The sequence below is a fragment of the Betta splendens genome, chromosome 22 (genome assembly GCF_900634795.4).
Source record: "Betta splendens chromosome 22, fBetSpl5.4, whole genome shotgun sequence".
NCBI lineage: Eukaryota > Metazoa > Chordata > Actinopteri > Anabantiformes > Osphronemidae > Betta > Betta splendens.
This window is the reverse complement of record NC_040900.2, coordinates 4750256-4770382: the sequence shown is the minus strand read 5'-3', so window position 1 is coordinate 4770382 and position 20127 is coordinate 4750256. Positions and strand designations below refer to the sequence as shown.

The 20127-nt window shown below is 45.1% G+C and overlaps 1 protein-coding gene and 1 long non-coding RNA gene across 2 annotated transcripts; one reads left to right on the top strand and one right to left on the bottom strand.

Annotated features, from left to right (window-relative positions):
- Positions 1 to 505: 505 nt before the first annotated feature.
- Positions 506 to 2834, bottom strand: LOC114848873 (uncharacterized). Its single transcript, XR_003784509.3, has 3 exons — positions 2721 to 2834; positions 1937 to 2127; positions 506 to 657 (listed from the first exon to the last, which is right to left on the bottom strand). It is a non-coding gene; the product is annotated as an uncharacterized LOC114848873 (long non-coding RNA).
- On the top strand, positions 2287 to 19958 carry asap3 (ArfGAP with SH3 domain, ankyrin repeat and PH domain 3). Its single transcript, XM_029139598.3, has 26 exons — positions 2287 to 2694; positions 4972 to 5044; positions 6823 to 6968; positions 8080 to 8154; positions 8782 to 8831; positions 9232 to 9349; positions 10249 to 10334; positions 10619 to 10694; positions 11600 to 11686; positions 11910 to 12019; positions 12743 to 12812; positions 12889 to 12976; positions 13591 to 13639; positions 14302 to 14468; positions 14557 to 14690; positions 14771 to 14862; positions 14945 to 15125; positions 15914 to 15999; positions 16092 to 16207; positions 16287 to 16354; positions 16972 to 17079; positions 17214 to 17430; positions 17506 to 17770; positions 17871 to 18093; positions 18245 to 18376; positions 18530 to 19958. The coding sequence occupies exons 1-26, from the start codon at positions 2569 to 2571 to the stop codon at positions 18602 to 18604; spliced, it is 3018 nt and encodes a 1005-aa protein (XP_028995431.1). The 5' UTR covers positions 2287 to 2568; the 3' UTR covers positions 18605 to 19958.
- Positions 19959 to 20127: the final 169 nt, after the last annotated feature.

Here is a 20127-nt window from a genome sequence, read left to right as displayed (position 1 = left end):
AATGCCAGGAAGGAGGAACGGCTTCAAGAAGATTAGGCTGGATTGTTCTGACTGCGTTTATGAATCACAAACGGGTCGGACTGCCTGCGCCCTGTCTGCGACACCTTCGTTGCCATATCAACACAGGTGCTGCACAAGTGTCTGTTTGAGGGTGTGGTGGGTGGACAAATATATAATATGCTAATGAGACGCAACGCCAGAAATGGACATTGAGTCAAAAATTATTGAGTTATTTCTTAGAAAGCACAAATAATGATCATATTTTCTGTGTATGATATTGACGCAGATAGTTTTAAATATGAGCTCATGCATATGGAATCCTGTGTAAAATAATAAATCAAACCCTCTCTACTCCCTATTCCCCCGTGTTCAGCCGTGCGCGTCCACCAGGAGAGGGGGCATTTTACGGTAAGCCTGGGCCCGCTGCTCTGACAGGGGACGTAAATTGATCGCAGGACTAGCGGAGCCGAGTCAACAAGCAGTGTTGAAAACAGGAGAAGAGAGATTTCTTTTTTTTTTTTTTTTTTTTTTTGTGGGAAGGTTATTACAGGGCCTTGTGATACTCCTCATGGCTGCTGGGAAGCGGCGAGGAAATCCTGGCAGCCGTGACCTTTACTGGAAAGAGCTGTGGAGACCCCGGCTCGTGGAGGGAAAGCTCTAAGACAGATGAGAAGAAAAGAGGACGTCGGGAGGATCTGCTGATACACAGAATGACAATGAAGGAGCCTGTATCGTGTGTGCGGGGCTTTGGGGAGGAAAGGGTGGAGATGAGGTGAGGTTAGTCACTCGAGTGTCCGTGCATCTCCCCCGCCTTCGCTTCCTCCACCTTCCAAAGCTATTTTCCTCTGTCGGCTCCCCCCGTTGCTTCGCCCCCCGCCCTCCCCCTCCTCCAGCCCGCGTTCCCCACTACATGTGAGTTCATTGCCTGCGCAGACCGGTCGGCTCGGTCCGACAATGGGACGCGGGCCGCGCGGCTGGCAGGCGCACAAAGGCCCCGCTTCTTTACAAGGGCTCGCAGCGAAACTGAAGGAGGGCATTGTTGGGCCGCAGCACGCCCGCCTGCGTGACGTCAGCGCCGGCAGAACGCTGCGCCGAGAAAGTTTGTGTGATGCGCAAATATCCCAGGAGGTGACACACGCGTTTGAATCTGGAGGCCTGTTGCTCTCGCAGGGGACGCGGCACACACAATGGCCACATTAATCCCTGGGTGACTTATGAACGGGGAATATCTGCTGCACTTCCTTATGGGAGCAGACGCTCTTATTTAACGATTAACAGGACGAAGGGCTGTTTCGCAGCTTTTGCCGTGCAGACCTCCGTGGATGTTTGTGACGGTGTGCGTGTCTTAACTCGCACGGACTAACGTGAGAGTTACGGCTTCGCTCCCTGGCAAATTATTCCCTCGGCGCCTTCAAGCGCAGACGCTTTCGCGTCCGAGGATTTGCGTGCAGGACTTTGAGCACAGAAACGAGTTTGTCTGTCGTTGTGAATCGACACAGCGCTGCACTGTGAGCCCCTGGAGCCGACGCACAACTTCCATTCTGGCTCGTGCACTGGGTGCAGTTGTTACGGCGAGGCGATGAAGCCCTTTGCCACAGAGTGAGGCTTAGTTGTCGTGCGTGTGCGTGGAGTCGCGGAGCTGCACTCAAACATGCGGTTTTGTGGTGAAACCAGGGAGCTTCTGAATTTGAGCTTTTGGAAAAAACACTTCACGGTGTTATGTATCACGTCCCCCGAGGCCAGCGTTGGTGAGACACCTTTCTTTTCTGAGCCAACAGGCTCCACAATACCAGGACATCACTCTTGTAGCTTCACTAGTGCCCCCTTTCATTCTGACACATGTCTTCAGGAGGAGGTCAGAGGACTGGTGTTTATGACACCCTCCCTCTGTGCTACTTGAGACTGCATGTAATGAATATGTACTCATTCTGCACACCTTTCACTTGTGTTTTTGTACAAAATCCTACAATTGTGGTCACAGCTTGGGTTTGACACGTTCAGATCCTTCCTTCTCCGCACCATCGTCCAATGGAGCTGGAATAATGATCTGAAATTCCTCCACTGCGGCTCGGTTCATGAATGAGGCGCTCTCCATATCCATGGCGACCACAGCGCAGACTCCGAATTCTGCATAGAAATGAGAAGCAGGAGTGAAAGGGACGAGCGCAGAGGCGCGAGCGCGCGCACGCACGCGCGCGCGCTTTTGTGTCTTCGCAGCGTGGCGGAAAGCGCAAACATTCCCACGTGATGAAGGAGTTCGCTCCCTCCCTCCCTCCCTCTCTCGCCTGGCGCACAATAGCGCGCTGGTTCACCTCCACGCGCCGCGCACACACTATGTGGAAGTGCAGCGGGAACTCGGACGGGACTCAGGTGTGGTTTCGGACGACTTTGCCATTTTAAAGCGCCTCAGGGAGTTTTAACCCACACAGGAATACGCACTTTAAAGTTTCCTCGCGCACAGTGGAGAACTACGAGTGTTCCTTTCTATCAAATGGGAATTAAGCGCGCGCGTGAAACTTGGGCTTCGTCTTCTGCTCGCTGACTCGGTTACTCTTCTTCGCCGGAAACATGCTGGAGAGAATAAGCATTTCGGATTTCGTGGTCCTGGCGAACGAGGACCTGTCCTCGCCGGGAACCTCCGCGTTTCAGTCCAGAATGAGCGACTGCCGGAACACGGTGTCAACGGTGGAGGAGGTGAGTTCGGCGGAGGCATCGTTTACCTGGCGGCCGCGCACCGCACGCGGAGCTGGGGCTCAACGGGGGCGCGCGCCCACCTGTCTGCTAGCTTACTGCTCCTAAAATTAGCCTGTAAACGTTTACTCCTTTGTGAACTTGTTGATATTCAGGTTAAGTGAAGAAAAAGTACGAATGTAATTTAAAGCTAAAATAAGCACATGCTAGCAGCAACAGGTTGCATTGGCAACGGGTGTTTTCATGTTGTTGTTGCAGTTTTTTTTAATTTATTTTACACCACTGTGACTCATCTCACTGTAAAATGTCCATGCGGCTCGATCAACATGTTTATTATATATTGTATGCACTTGGCGTGATGCTGTGTTGTATGAGAAGGCGTTTTATTGTAGCTAATGAAAGTGAAAGAATGGAGCAGCTGGTGTTTTTCTGTGTGTGGAGCTGATGACCGTCCGGTGCCTGGTTCAGCAGAAAAGTAAAGGTCAGATGAGGTAATGCAGCATCAGAGTTGACACGGTTTCCTCTTTCATCACATGCTGGTCAGACTCGGCTTGGACACGGACAGCACAGCAGACATCACACACATGCTCGTGGTCATTTGTGCAAGGGCCAGTTTGACCCTTTTGTCCCCGTTTGAGCTGGTCGCTCGGCTCCAGGCCCGTTTGCGATGCTCTCTTTGGCTTTTGGGCCAAAGGAGGAAGCAGAGGGAGGCTGCCATGAACTCAGCCATAAAACAAATAATCCTAGTGTGCGCACATCGATCCTGACTTACAACAGAGCATCACTGTTCACAGCACAGCTCTGTTTTGAGGTGGATCTTCGTGAAACCAATTGGACCTACAGTATTTATCGAATGGCAGTTGCATGGTTGTCTGATCCATTTGTCTCGGAATAGTATCCTTAATTATAGGCTCTATGTTGTCGAGAGCACATCGCTGGAATAGCTGCTGTGGGGAGGGTCCCGCTGGAATCCCACACGTGTGCACAAAGACAGGCGGACGCGGCAAAAGCGCCACACGTGTAAATGCAACAGTCCATTTACAGACGGACCTGTGGTTATTATGTTTAGTCTGCTCAGCAGGGACACGCTTGATTAATGGCTCGGATAATGTGTGGGCATGTGTGTGGTTTACAGTGGCAGACAGTGTTTGCCCACACTCAGTCACTTGTTTCTTATTACTCCTGATTAGAGATGGCGAAAAAAGAAGAAAGACACAAAAGATGGTTTCATTTCCTTTAAGTTATATGCTATGATACGATTGGTCATAGTCTCAGCAGTGTTTTTGAGGGACTATTTTTGTCACCATGTTTATTCTGTAAATAAGAATCCAACATCCCTTAGTCATATCTGATGAAGTAATAAGCACACAAACATGGAAAGACACTGTAAGAGACACTGTAGCTTCATCACATAAGCATCGACTGAGTTTTTTATGTTTCTTGAACTAACTTCAACAAACACAACCTGTTTTGTTGACCTGCTCCTGCTTGTTTCCACAATTTGGACCTCTGTCTGCCAACCTGCTTACAAAGCAGAGGAAACCACACGAGCAACAAGAAACTCCCATATCCCGTCTCCACCAAAACACTTTCCCATTCATTTGCTGCAGTTGCATTACATATTGCCTTTTAATTAGTGAAATAACATGTAGGGAGTGGACGTAACCAGGAAGGACTGGGGTGTGTAAAAACACCATCTAACAAGGCAGAGGCTCTGTTTAGACCGTGCTACTGGCTCATTAAAGCCATTTCCAGTGGCTTGTAGGTGCCACATGTCTAGCTTTATGAAACAAGTAGCCTGTGTGAGGAGAATAAATAGGATCTAATTTAATTTACTTTTTAAGATGTCTGAATAGAAAGAGTGACAGTTATTGCTTGTATTTGTATCATATGTGGCAGATATTGGAGGCTTTGTATTAAAGCCAAGGGTGGTTTTAATGTGGGGAGAATACAGTTTGAACGTTGGACGTGATCGTGGTCAGTCAGACTGGTGAAATACCTGTGACGACGTCACTGGGAGCTCCTCATTATCTTGTGAGACAGATGACTGTGTTGCTGGCAGGAGCTGATTTACTGCACGCATTAGTCACGAACAGTGAGAAAATGAAGAAGGGTTGAATCCACGCAGACTCCTGTGTTGCCAGAAGCACGAGATGAAAAATTTTGCACAAACCAAAACGCTGCACTGTATTTGTGCGGGAGTTCATTCTAAACCCACAGGATGAAGTGCTCAAGGGTAATGATCTGTTTGATTCATAATTTTCCTTTGCTTTCTTGCAGTCTCTGGAGATGGACAACACAACACTCCAGAGGATGAAGAAGATGATCAAAGCTATACACACATCTGGCCTCTGTAAGTGTCCGTCCATGGCACGCTGTAGTCTCACCCCTGCAACACATTGCTCGTGTAGGTAACCAATGCCATTGCAAGGATGCCCTGCTAGCTTGTTGATGTGGGTTAGGTCCTCATTTGAACTTTTCACATGCCTTTTATTCTGGATGAATCTCTACCCCTACCATAGTAGAGAGTTGTGATTGTTTTCTATCCAGTAGTGAGATTTGGGATAAAAACAGTATTTTGTAAGTAAACCTACAGCCAGTTTTTAGAGTGTTCCATACAGTTCATAGTGAAGTCCTGTTCAGATTACGTCATAGGTTCATGTGGGTAGCGGTGTTTATGAGTGAGGCCCCTTGTTATCGGACGAGGGTGCGTGGGATAATGGATAATTGTGTGTGTTAAGGTAAACTCCATGTGCAGCTTCGAGCCACAAAACAGCACCAGAGGAACCCAGAGTGGTGCGTGTGTGTCTGTGTGTCTGTGTGTCTGTGTGTCTGTGTGTGTGTCTGTGTGTCTGTGTGTGTTGAGGTCGCCTCAGCTTGTCGTCGAGCTGGTGAAACTTCTTAACATAATATAAAGATGTATCTCTCACTTTCAAGTCTGCTTCTCATTTCAATGCTTCAGCTCCTAGGTTTGAGTTAAAGTGAGTCATGGAGACATCTGCACAAAATTAGGCAGCCAGACCCGAATAGCGCTGCAATCGTTGCAGAACCGCTCCGCGCTTACTCTCTATGTGCTCACCTTTGTTTTCTCCACAGTAAGTGAAATCATATGGGTTAGTTCCAGTAATGCAACGACCCCCCCCCCACCCCCTTTTCACTGTTTATGTTTCTGAACCCCACAATCAGTCCCGATGTTACTCACCACGCATACGGGCACATACACCCACTCCTCCCTTGGGCAGGACACACGTGGTCATCGTTCGTTTTCTATTCCCATAAACTGCTAAGTACCACCTTTCTGCCAAGTTCCAGTGAGTCTGTGTGTGTTCTGGAATGTGTTCATTAAAGGTCAGTTGTAACATCATCCTGAGCTTGTTTATGGCTCTTAATAGATGCAAGAATATTGTTTGTTGTATTACATTTTTTCAATGACCATACAGCCACCAGGCCCAGTTTTCCTGCCCACTCTAGATTTGGTCTCCTTCATGCGTGTCTGAATACTTTCCCTTGATTCGCAATTTAGCTGTAAAATTGTCCCTCTTTGCATTTCCTCCGTTTACTAGTCCATTTCCCAGCTACATTTGTTTTGTCCTATCAAAGAAGTGGAAACTGGAGCCACAGAAATGAACATCCTTTTGTATATAATAACATTTCCTTTGTCAGTTTTCCCTAGTTACATAAAGTTACAGATATTACTGGTTCAGTCAACTGTATTTGTTGACCTTTGTGGCTTAAACTGTAAATTGTGTTTATTTAAAGCCATCTAAGTCTTACTTTGAACAAGCTGTAGGAAAAACCCTTGATGAGTGCAATGTAAACCAACGTGCTGCCAGTTGCAGCTTAAGACTCTTTTCCGTACGCCTTTTTCCTTCAATTCAACAGACTGAGAGCCCTCAGAGGTCATGACCCTTTAGAAAGTGACTGACAAGCTCCAGAAAAACACGGGTCTCCATGTGTTTGCCTTTCTCCGGCTCCAGGATGGTTGGAAACCACTACTAATTTATCCCACATGCTTGTCCTGTTCAAATGCTCGCACTGGGCGAGTCAGCGTGGCTTCTTCAGACTTTCTGCAGATGTAACAAAAGTCTCAATAACTCCCAACTTCCTGTGTGTGTTTGTGCTGTTTTTTAGCTCACGTGGACAGCAAGGAGCAGTACACTGAGGTGCTGGAGAGCCTGGGGAACAGCCATCTCACTCAGGACAACAACGAGGTCTCCACAGGCTTCCTCAACTTGGCTGTGTTCACCAGAGAGGTCACGGCGCTCTTCAAAAATCTGGTGAGTGAAAATGGGGAAGTAAAAGAGAGCGTTTCCTCAAATTAGCCGCCTTTCCTAGAGAGTCCATGCACACAGGAGCCAGTGACGATAACGACTGAAAAGATAAAATCAAATGAAATGAGGAAAGAGAGGGTGACCCCTAAGTAATGCTTGTGTGTGCATGAAGCAAATGGCTTTTCAACAGCTGCGTATTTGTATCTGTTGTCTGCACAATATGGGGCAGTCTGAAATCCTCCCACTGATAGTTACTATGGTGATGATAATTCATTCCAGACCTCCTTGTGTGAGTAAACAAACACGCACACACATACTCACAGTCAAAGGAAAACCAGTAGGTGGGTGATTTAAGGGGCTAAACTGGAAATTCAACCGGAGCGTGTCCCTTAATAACTAATGTGTGAGTAATAGCAGGGTTGTTCCAGTCTCAGCGTGTGTATACAGGCATACATACATACATACATTCAGTGATTAATTACATGCACGCTCACTGCGAGTCGTTATTTCCTCACGTCATAACTCCAGACAGAGTGTGTTGGTTACTTCAGCTGTTGGATGCCAGCCAAAACAATTGAACCAGGCTGCTGCATCAGTAAATCAAGTCCAAGTCAGGTATTTATGTTGGAGGGTGGGACTTGGCTGATCAAACCAGGTTCCATGGAAATATTGCATTAACATTTGCAAACAGACTTTGTAAACTTGTAATAAACATTGAAGACTTGGACAAGTTAAGAATAAGTTCATTTGCAGGGGGGAATAAGTGTTAAATCCTTTTTATTGTAAGTGTATTCATTCTTTCCAACACCACATAAGAATTTGTCCTCTCTCAATCCAAACCTCAAATAAATCTTCCCCTCATGTCCCCCTTGGATCCAGAACTCTTCATGTTGCAGATTATTGTCCGCTGTTTTCTTTTGATGAGTAACCATTTCAGAGCGACTGAATCACCATGTTTTTAAAGTTCTTCTACACTGATTCCCAGCAGCGCAGGCCCATAGGGAGGTACAGTGAAAGTATATGAGTGCTTGCTGGTAGTGCAGTAGATAAGGGTCGTGCATGACAAGTAGTAAATTTATCCGTCTTTACTCATTTCCTCCGCTTTTATATATTCCAGGTGCAAAATCTCAACAACATAATGGCGTTTCCTTTAGAAAATGTGCTGAAGTCAGAGCTGCGCGACAGCAGACAAGTGAGTATGGAGTTTATTGTAAATTCATTACACGTGAATGCAATTTAGCTGTCTACACAATCATACTTATGGCGGTGACCTGTATTCAATTAAGACAGCATTTTGATAAAAGGGAAAGGATTTATTGGCACCATGTCATTGTTTTGGCTTTCTGCTGTTGTATGAAATGATTTGCAGCTGAGAAAGACCAATACCTGTTTTCAGATGATGACTTTAGTGTCTGATTGATTTTAGGATTGATTTTTTCTTTGTTCTAATACATAACACATAATCGGTATGTTCTATAATACATAACCAAACTGTTTCTTACAATATTTTGCCATTTGAAATCCTATGTCGATCAACTACTAAGTAATGTAACAGGTTAATGCATCTGTCGCTGATTTGACAGCTTCACTGTAACTACAAGGAAAGTGCTGTAGTGGAATCCTGTTTTGCCAGATAAGATCTGAAGAGCTGTGATAGTCAGTACTCACCTTTGTGCATCGTCAGTTTAGTTCTCCTATTTAGCTAATGCAGATATAAAGCAAGGCCTTGTTTTACCTGACTCCTCTATGTTTGGTTTTCCAGTAACAGCCCAGTGGTGACAGAAAAACACCTACTTATTTGTCTTTGTCGCCTCTGCAGGAACTCAAGAAACAGATGGAGAAGAGCTGGAAGGAGTATGACATAAAAATGTAATTACCCATACTGTCTGGTTAAAGTCCATCTGCTCTGCTTCATTGCTTTTCTCACAGAAAATGAACTGCAGCCTGAGACAGATGTAGTTGGCCAAGACGAATCATATCACGCGTAATCTTCTTTGTGGGTCACAGTTGGAGGATAGTAAGAGGATGCTTCATTCCCCATGACCATTCTCTATTGTGTTACTGTGAAATAAAGCTGAGGCACTTTGCAGCCATTATTTGATTTCATTCTGATGCTGTATTGCATTTCATCAACCCTCTCCCAACCCTCTGAAATATGGTTTCTCTGTGGAGCAGGAAAAATTAGACACTACTTACAGAAGCAGTTTCCCATTCATTCATTTGTTCATTTATGCATTGTGCTTGTTTCCTTTGTTCGTCTTGCCTTCAGAGGGAAGCTAGAGAAGGAGAGGAAGGAGAAGACCAGGCAGCTGATCAGGACGGAGGGATCAGATGGAGGGGAGGACATGGAAAGAGAGAGGAGGACCTTTCAGCTACAAATGTGTGAGGTGAGGGGTTGGTGCCAGTCAAAATACCAGACCCAGGCACCTTTCACATACCTGACCCAAGCTTGATTTAGTTGACATGGGTGGTCTGCCTGGGTTCCATATTCCATCCACGGTCAACAGTTTGGTCAGACTTGATCCCTTGCGTGTACCTACAGTTGTTCATAATGGAAAAAACATGTTTTAGAAGCTGAAATGTGAAGTAAAGTGGTGGAGTCAAATACAGTAGCACTAAAGCTGAATCATATACATCAGACAGTTCAGTTCAAAGGCAGAAAAGTCTATCATGACCTAGTTGACACCTAGTCAAATTGAAAGCACTTCTTGTAAAACTTACTGACCGCGTGTACAGGTGGCGTTGTGAGAGCACGTGTAGTTGGAGAAAACCTCTGGGAGGAAAAAAAAGGATAATCCTGATTGCAGCCAGCTGTTAAGACAAAGGGGAGGCAGTGAAAATGGAATTTCCACTTGTTGCAAGACACTCCTCCCCACCGTCCGTCTCTCCCTTTTACACATATATGAACGCAGAGCAAAAATACTGCTTCATCTGAGCCTCCCAAGAGAAACACGCTTTAGCTGAATTAAAATTCAGGACGAGTTGGAAATGATTCACAATGTAGCTTTAAATGTGCATGTGTTGTTTGTGTTATTTTGATGGAAGCTTTTGCTAGTTGCCGTCTACAAAGTACACTGACAGACTGCAGGGTTGTAAAATAGCGTGTGACCTTTGAAGCAATCAGTAGCCGTGTAATAGAGAGTGAGTAACGTGCTACACTATATCAAACATGCTCATAAAGAGGTGTAGTGTATGAGGACCTTTTAAAGTTTGTTTACTGACAACCCGTAGTATTGACTGCTGATCTCTGGGGGCCTGTTTTTAACTTTGTGTATTCATGTTTCAGTATCTTTTGAAGATCCAGGAGCTGAAGGTGCGTCAGGGCCCAGATCTTCTGCAGAGCCTCATCAAATTTTTCCAGGCCCAGCTCAGGTTAGTCTCATTTGTCCTAGGTGTGTAATAGGACTCGAGCATAAAAAGCACATGGATTTGATTTGTGCCACAGTTGGGGTAGTTTGGGGTTTGGGGGGGGGGTTCACTTCCTTTTACATGCTATTGCAATTGTTAATCATTTACTCATTTTAATCACAAGGCTTTTATGAGGGAACATGAGTTGCTTGTACAGCTTGGGCATGTGCTGTTTTGTTTGGTGTGCGCTAGGATGTTTGGGCTCCAGCTCCATTAGGAGTCAGCATTTATTCTTTGTCTGCTCTCAGTTTTTTTCAGGACGGACTGAAAGCTGCAGAGAATCTGGGTCCTTTTATTGAGAAACTTGCTGCTTCTTTGCACACGGTAATCGCACAAACCACTGCTAATTTGTGTACATGTATTTTTATCAGTCGGTGTTTATAAAGGAACATGTATTGACATTATTCGGCTTGATCAACAGCTCATTGCTGCATCCTTTTGTCCTCATTCACCCAGACCGATGTTGCCACAAAACCCTCAGACATGCTTATAAATTAGTCATCTGTTGCTTAGTCACAACAATAAGTTAAACTGTGTGTGACGAGATAGTCACTGAGTGAGATTTACATGTTTTTGAACCTACTGCAGCAACGTTTGAGTCTTTCACAATAGACTCGCTCCAAACTGACCCCAGCTGCACCCGCAGGCAGAAACTATTTATTTTGTGGGACTTTATTCCCCACAAATGTTTCCAGTTTCCAAAACATGAGACTTGAACGTAAAACACCTATTTCTCGAGGCTCTGAAACTGGTTTCCAGTCTGCATAAAATTTGCCTTCGTACGTTTTCTGGATAGAGCCCTGGAAACAGGCTGATAACTGTAATGGGAACGTTAGAGGATTTTCTGGTTGTTCTTGTGCGGTGACCCGCTCAGACATGCCAGACCTCAGCGTTCGCAAGGAAGGCCAGGCACAATCAATGTTATAGTTCCCAGGGAAAATCCTAACTTATTTCAAGTAAGCTATGTTAGATGCAATACTGGCCACTCTGTTGCTCCTCCTAACAAAGGAGTGTGTTTTTAGGGCAACACACCCCAGCTCTGTTTTGCATTATTTAGAGTATTACACAGCACTTTGATGTAGTCAGTCCACACCCACATCTTAATACAAATTGTTGCATATGAGATCATAAAAATCAAACAGGAGAATGAAAACGTGTTTTTCATCAAACAGATTACTGCAGTTGAATGTGTCTTTGTTGCTTAATGTTGGTGTGTGTCTGCATTATAGGTGCGTCAGGGCCAGGATGAGGAGGTGAAACAGCTCACTCAGTTAAGGGATTCGCTCAAGTTACTTCTTCAAGTTGAGGGAAAAGAGGTACAAATATTCTTAATATTTTAAGCCCATTACATATGAAGACATACGAGTTGGAGTGGTGTAGATCTTCAGTGATAGTGTGTAAACAAAACGTGTGTTATAACAGGTTTAGGGGCAGATTTTTACTGTTTCTTGATCAGGTTACTTTGTTGTCTTGGGAATGATCTGCAGGTATAATCTAACCCGTTTGAAGCTAAGTCCTAAGTCCCTGTTTGTATCCCAGGAGTACCTGAACAGGAAGAACTCTGGCAACGGGTATAGCATACACCAACCCCAGGGCAACAAGAAGTATGGGACGGAGAAATCTGGCTTCCTGCTCAAGAAGAGTGACGGGTTTGTAAAATTATCAGCTACAGTGTAGGAACGTAGGATTACAAGTAGTTGTAAAGCACCTATGTGTATGTGTGTTGTGCTTATCTTTATTTATTAACATCAAATTGTGGTCAACTTTATATATATCATAAGTAATGTGTGCTGGCTCAACAGCAGACTGCTTATATATTTAAAAAATGCACTAAATGTATTAAAACAGCCAAAGGGAGTAAGTATTCAAGCTGTGCAAGAAATAGTAGGACAAGACATGAAGAGAAAGAGGGGGAACTCAGGCTTTGGCTGGCCCAGCTGGTCTTCATTATAGTGAGATGAAGATTCAAGCAGGGGCCCCTCCTATGGAAGTTACTGGCAGACCAGCCAAGGGAGCGGATCCAACTTTTGCACCGCGCACGCACACACACACAAACACACACACACACACACACACACACACACACACACACACACACACAGGCGATGGTGTGATAAGCAGAGGGGATGTGGTTCAGTAGGGCAAATGGAAGACAGCAATGTAAACGCTCCTCAAGCCACTGACACAAAACAGGAGACGTCCTCGGCCGTTTTACCTGATTGAGTCAAGATAATGCAAGCAGGCAAACTGAGCCAGCACAGAGTGTACATCGTCCTTACTCAAAGCATATACGGTGATTCTATGTTAATAGTATGATCTGTACTGAATCTCTCCATTATTCTTTTCCTCAAAATGTGTGTTTCGTTGTGCAGGATCAGGAAGGTGTGGCAAAAACGAAAATGTGGAGTCAAATTTGGCTGCCTCACCATTTCTCACAGCACGGTGAGGACGCATAGACTAAATTACTTTAATGGTTTTATTATGGACATTTCATTTAACATGTTAAACATGTATTTAGATCAATCGACCGCCAGCCAAGTTGAACCTACTGACCTGTCAGGTGCGACCCAACCCAGACGACAGAAGAATCTTCGACCTGATCACCCGTAGGTTCACATTTAAATTGACTAGGATTAATATCTACAGCTGTGTGCAGTATGAAATAGAGTTGTTGGTGTAGACATCCATCATGGACCAGGTCTCTCACCCACTGGAGGACTCACTGTCTGCTCTGGAGAGCAGCTTAAGTAGCAGACTGATCCACCCTCGCTGTGTGAAGGAGAGATATCGTAGCTCTTTCCTACCTGCTGCTGTCAGACTGTACAATCAGAACTGTTGACCACATCCCACCACAGTCACTCACCCACTGCATCAGTGGTTTATATAGCAACCTGCTCTGCACAATACTTGTGTAAATCTGTGAACAATCATGTATATTGTTACCGGTACAAATCTTATACCCATTACTGTGCAATAACCCTGCAATGACCTCATACTCACTCTAACTGTACTGTACTGCTTTGTACTGTGCCAACACAAACTGTTCTGTACCTGTATTCTTGCTCATCTGTACTGCTGTTGTGAGAGGTAATTTCCCCACTGCGGGACTATTAAAGGTTTTCTTATTCTTATTCTTATTCTTAGATGTGTTGGCCCAATTTTAAACCCTCTTCACTTAGTTCTGTTGATTTATTATTATTTTTCTTTTCTTTCTCTATAGACAATCGAACATATCATTTTCAAGCAGAAGACGAGCAGGAATGTCTGATGTAAGTAATGGACGTACAACAGAATACACATTTGTTTCATTCGCTTCCCTGTGTGTTTTTTGTTTAAAACTAGTCGTGGGCTATATGATCTGCATGTGAATGTAGCAATATTGAAAAACAGCCCTCGAGGAACTATATAGGTATGCTAATTAAAATGGAGGACTGTACAGGCTGATCCTGTACAGAGTAAAAGGCAAACGCTTCTGACAATGGATAAAAGGAGAAGGAAACTAAAAAGAAAAGCACTGTCCTGTTAGAGCCCCCCGGCCCAGCTGCTGGTGGGCGGGACCTCTGTTTCTGGCCACAGGCAGAAAGCAAGGGAACTGTGTGTGTTGTGATGTGGTGTTTGATGAAGGGTACGTGTAGGGCTTTCTGTCCCTGCCTGTGTGTGGGCCCCCGGGCTGATGCTTTGATGTGATGTGCTGAGGGAAATGGAAATGATTTGTACACTGAAGCCTGAGAAATGAAAGAGTGGAAGTTTAGAGTCTGGATGGTAGAAAAGTCATAAAACCGAGAAAGTGAGAGTGATGATGACTTATCATTAGAACAGAGTGAAAATCACATGCACAACACATGGAGGGGCTGCTTTTGATCTTCAGAGCAAAAGATCAGGTTTGGTTTGGTTTGTCACTGTGCCAACTGTCTGTCTGTCTGTACTTTAGCTGGATGTCAGTGCTTCAGAACAGCAAGGAGGAGGCCCTGAACACAGCACTGGGGGGAGACCAGCTCCACCTCCAGGACAGCGGGCTTCAGGACCTTTCCAGAGCCGTCATCGCCGACCTCCGACACATGCCCGGAAACGAGGCGTGCGCCGACTGCGGGGCTCCAGGTCAGCCAGTCCTGGGTTTGGAGCACGACGGGATAATACTTAACCCGGTGGCGTCTATCATTTCAAAGTGTTTGCCCTTTGTTTCCAGATCCAACGTGGCTTTCGACCAATCTGGGCATCCTCACCTGTATAGAGTGCTCCGGTATCCACAGAGAACTGGGGGTCCACTACTCCAGGATCCAGTCGCTGACTCTAGACCTACTCAGCACCTCAGAGCTCCTGGTACTAAATGCACACACAAAAACACGTCAGGGGATCCTGATTGTAGGCGTTATGTAACCTTCTGCCTTCTGTCTCTCCAGTTGGCTGTCAGTATTGGCAACACCAGATTCAATGATGTCATGGAGGCCTGCCTCCCAAATGACTCAGTCAAACTGCTCCCACAAAGTGATATGTAGGTTCTAAAACTAAAATGTCATTATTTACTGGTTATATTTGTTGGATTTTCTCACCAACCTGCTCTTTTTTACACACAGGAATGCCAGAAAGGAGTACATTGTGGCGAAGTATGTCGACCGTCGCTACGTCCTGCGCAGAGAGGAAACGGATCCCAGCCGACTGTACGACGCCGTGAGGTGTCGTGACCTCACTTCTCTTTTGCAGCTATACGCCGAAGGAGCAGATTTGGCCAAAACACTTGTGCTGCCTGACGGACAGGTGGGGGTCATTTCCAGCTACTGGGGGATTTTTGCACTGTTTTTTTTTGTTTTTTTTTTGTCTGCTGACAAGGCAACACATCCTTGTCTCAAACAACACTGGGGAACTTCCTCTCATGTTGAAACTAGGGGTAGAATCAAGTCTTCTCAGTATTAAAATAATAGATGACAGACTGTGCACATGGTGGCTACAGTATGTGGAGTATGTGTTAATTCCTTGTCTGCGTGGTTCATGTTGATGGGTAATTAGAGGCCTCTGACCTATAATCTTCACTCCTCCATTTTTTTCTCTTTATCATCAACTTGTTTTTCTCATCTGCTGTCTTTCTCGGTAGTCGTCTCCATTATTTTCAGCGACGTCCCTTCCCCCTCCTCACTGCGTTGCACTTCCTGATCATCATATGGCTGGTTTCACTTTGAGTGCATGTGTATGTGTGTTTGTGTTGGTTAGTCGTCGTTTATTGATTTAGTTCAGAGCTCACGTCTCATGGGAACAAGTGAGACGAGCTTGTTGAATTACACACGCTCTCCTCCTCCGTCTAAGCCTCCTTTTCACGTCACAAACAGTTAATGCTCAGAACTTCAGCTATTTAAAACCCAAACACAGATGAGTTGTTGCACAATCAACCTCTGAACTTTACAGTGTTTTTGTAGCGTTTGTGTATTTAGGTCTGACTGTTGGATAGCCACTTGACACATCTAGATTCCAGCAAAGCTTTGTGTAGATAATTAATCCCTTTTTAGGGATTAATACCGCAACATAATTTGTGATTTTCTTCCTGTTTTAAGGAGAGCAAAGAGACGGCGCTGCATCTTGCCGTGCGTCTAGAGGAAAGAAGCTCTCTGTCACTGGTAGATTTTCTCTGCCAGAACAGGTTTGGACAAACAATCACATTTGTATGTACTTTATTCTTTAATTAAGAGGATTGATCTTAACTTAATTATTTTGTCCGCCTGTTTCACTCAGCCACTGTCTGGAGAAGAGAACAGCAGAAGGAAACACAGCTCTTCACTACAGCGTCCTGCATCACAAGCCTGAGTCGCTCAAGTTACTGCTTAAAGCGAAGGCAGCACTAAACACAGGTACATTGCTTTATTCTTTTATTTACTGTACTTCACTCTGTGCAATCGGCGAATGCTCTAAACACCTATTTCATCCCAGTGAACGCGGCAGGAGAGACGGCCCTTGATATCGCGCGGCGGTTGCAGCACACACTCTGTGTCGAGCTGGTAAGATTTTAACCTTCTTTCAATACACTCGAACACACACAGTGGAGGAGCAGGTTAAACCAAAGGATCACATTTCAGCATTAAACTACACAGCAGAAAGCCAGCACAAACAAGACAACTTCCACAGCTGGAAATACTACCTTAAAATAACTCCCTGTGCAGCAAAGCTCAGCTAAGGACTCAGTCCCAGGACAAGGAATCGTATCCTTATCAGGTCCCATTGTGTATCATTTATAAACCAGCTTTATTTTCTTACCGGCCTTCTGCCCCGTGGTATAATATCCTGTTTAATTGTGGCTAGCTTTGTTTTATAGGCTAATTGTGTGGAGAATAGAAAAGGTTGCACATAAAGATGTTTCCAGATTTATTTGAGCTGTGTTACGCTGCTTTGACACGATTTTTTCTTTGCTTTGAAGGATTTGTAAAATTTTACAGATTAGTATTGTTTACTTTCCTGTCAAATTATAATGTGATGCCTTGATTAAACCTTCAAAAATTCATAATTCTCTAATCATATAAGAATGTCTAATATTTACCTCTGTCTGAAAATGAAACTGCACTTTAGCCAAGAAGCAGAAATGTTTACTGCCTAACTACTGTGTGTGTGTGTGTTTTAGTTGGAGCTGGCCCACAATGGGAAGTTTAACGCTCAGATCCATGTGGAGTTCATGTGGGAGATGCCGTCCCAGGAGTTCTATGACAGCGAGGATGACCTGGATGAGAAGGTAAGCAGCACATTTGGACACCTGGCTGATCACAAAGCTGGACACGCACCTTTCATCTACTGGTATAGGGAAAAAGGATTAACTGTTTATTAAATAAAGAAATTATGCTTTTTGCCTTTTTTCTTTTGTACCAGGTGAGCCCATTGCCTAAAAAACAGTCCCCTCTGTGCAATGGAGGCGGTGGAACTTCATTTGCCCAGTGGAATGTGGGTAATAGTGCCCAAGTCAACGCAGGCACCAGGCCTTGCCAGACTTACGAGAATCTAGACTTTCTGTACGGAAATCCTCCTGCCAACAGCGCCCCCTCGTTAGGGCCACCACCCCCACTGCCAGCTAAGTCCATCCAAAGAGGTGAGACATTATTGGCAAGAAACACTTGACTGGCAAATGCAACGTACTTAGCCTGTGATTGTCATCTACCTGCAGGTCGTTCCGACCCCCAGATTTCAGTCACAACACAGGAGGGAAATCCCATTCCAAGACGCTGCTCTAACCCGGCCTCCCACCCATCTAGACAAAACCCTCCTTCACCCAGCATGGGCCAAGGTGGGAGGTCCCCCAGGTCTCCACAGACACAGCGGGGTCTGCTCAGGAGACAGAGGCAGACCTGGGAGGGCCAGCCTGCAGCTAGTTCTGGATCCCAAAACAGTGGCACACTGACGTCCTCTCAGAGCCACATAGGGCCTGTGAGGTAAGACAGCACCGGACATGCCCCCGCGTCTGCTTCAGCGTTAAAAATAGGTTTAGGAATGAAGTTGTATTCTCATTTCATATCTTGGGCCGTACTCCAGTTCAGAGAAGACCACGTCGTATCGTCGAACCAGCAGTGGAGGAGGCAGCCAGGGGAAGTGTGGCGTATCATCTCTCAGCTGCGTCGGCAGCCAGGAGGAGCTGTACTGCAGTTTAATGGGGAACAGCCTGAGCCTTACCCCAGCGCCTGCTCCAGCTCCAGCTCAAGCCCCGTCATCCTCGCCTACTGTGACCTGTGCACACCGACCCCGCAGGAACGCTATGGTACAACAACCCAGGAGCTCCTTGTATTGAAATCACCCAGTACATTAATACTCAGTCAGTCTTAAATCTCAGACTTTATGAAGCTGAACCCTTAGACCTGAGATTTGCAGTAAGTACAAATTATCACTTTGAAATTTATCGCACCTCATAGGTTTCTGGCAGCAGACCACATCAGAAGCGTGTCAAGGCCTTAGTGGATTGCAGAGCAGTCAGTCCTGAGCAGCTGGCTTTTTTCAAAGATGAGATCATTGTGGTCACGGCCACTAATGACCCCCACTGGTGGGTAAGTGCAACTACATCCTTGTCTTTCCTGTCAAGTCGTCCGGTACATCTGAGACTCCTGGAAATAAAATGATTTTTATAGTGTAAATGTGACCAAAAACATGTGTTTCACCTGTTATACATAATGATAATATGCCTTTCGTTGTGCAAACAGGTAGGTCACATAGAGGGGGACGCATCCAGAAGTGGAACCTTTCCTGTCAACTACATACACAAGCTGGCAGACTAAAGGGACGTATCGTGTCCCACTAGAGGAACCGAACCAGCGTGGGATGTGAACTGGAGCTAAATTGTCACATACAGATTTTTTACCTGGGAGGACAGTGATTTTTCTCTGAACCTTGGAGTTATTGCAATGAGCACATGATGCGTTACAAGGGAGACCGGAGGATATAAATGAATCTGTTTGAGTTTTTTCTAGTTTTTGATATTTGATATTTACTCGTACTGTAAATCAAATTAGTGCAGCTCCATAAATTGTTTCATTCTAACGTTGCTCTGTCTTTTTCTAACTGCTATGTTTGTACAGTTGTTTGAAAACCATAAGCCAATATTACTAGGTACGAATTCATGTGTTTAGGGAAGAAAAAGCTCTTTTCATTTGAACTTTGATGTCACAGAAGAGGAGAGTTTTGAATTGTCTATACTGATCCAGGATCTGTAAATAGAGGATAAATGTACCTGCAGGGCGAACCCTTTAAGGCACTTTAAACTAGAGTTGGCAGAGCTGCACCGGTCAGCTGGCTCTGAATGGAAACTTCCCCACTCATTTAAGTCATTCTGAACCGAGACAAGTAGATATGAGTTTCAAACCTGCCCAGCGTTTGGTGCAGCCTGCCAAGGGACTCTAAAAGTGGCTCCGTGCCTGCCAGTCTGTCTCCAGCAGAACGCCAGGCGTCTGAGCGTCCCTGAGAGAGGTCTGTTATTTAAGCCCAGGCTTCTAGGCTCTGGGCACACCTCACTGGCTGCACAGAGAGCGGAGGATCCCATTTCTTCTGGCTCCTGGCGTCGGCCTCTGGAGAATCTGCAACAACGGCCGCGTGCTAGAACGACCCTACTACCAGGAATTAGCACTTAACAGAGAGCTTGTTAGTAACAGCATCCCAGTGCAGTCATTTTGTGTACACACAAGCACGGGACCAACACAGATGTACACAGGCTCTTAGGAAATAAGGGGGGAGGTGGACGCGATGTGTTTTTACTTTTTTCTCTTTAGTTACACAAAAGCAAGACATTTCACAGCAGTGTCACACAATTTGTTGTACATATTTGTCTAGAAATGTCTGATGTACAGTCTATATATCAGGGTCTATATATCATGTTTTGATGCATTATTCATTATACAGTGTGTGTGTGTGTGTATATATATCTATATATAATAACTACGTTATTAATTTCATGTCATCTGTTTTGTGTTGTTGGTTGACTGTGGCTAGAGGAGAAGAGCAGGGAGTACACACAGTTGTGTAATTGTGAAAGGATTTTGTCTCACAACTGAAGATGATGCCAGTGGTGAGTAACAGCCCGCATGTGGCAGGAGTTTATTAATTTCTGAGTGTAAACATAAAGGTGATGTGTGTTGCCTCCTGCTGGTGTATTTGTGTTAATGATTAGGGAAACCAATTAGGAAGGTGTCAGACACAAGTGAGACGTTAAATGACTACATTTGACACAACACACAACACACAACTGTAAATAGAAACCGTCAAATGTAAACATTGGCTCATTTTTCACTAAATTAAATGTCTAATA

Coding starts and splice junctions, on each gene's coding strand:
- asap3 (XM_029139598.3), top strand. CDS start 2,569: ATGCTGGAGAGAATAAGCATTTCGGATTTCGTGGTCCTGGCGAACGAG. Junction 12,813..12,888: donor TCACCATTTCTCACAGCACG/GTGAGGACGCAT, acceptor ACATGTATTTAG/ATCAATCGACCGCCAGCCAA. Junction 13,640..14,301: donor GACGAGCAGGAATGTCTGAT/GTAAGTAATGGA, acceptor TCTGTACTTTAG/CTGGATGTCAGTGCTTCAGA.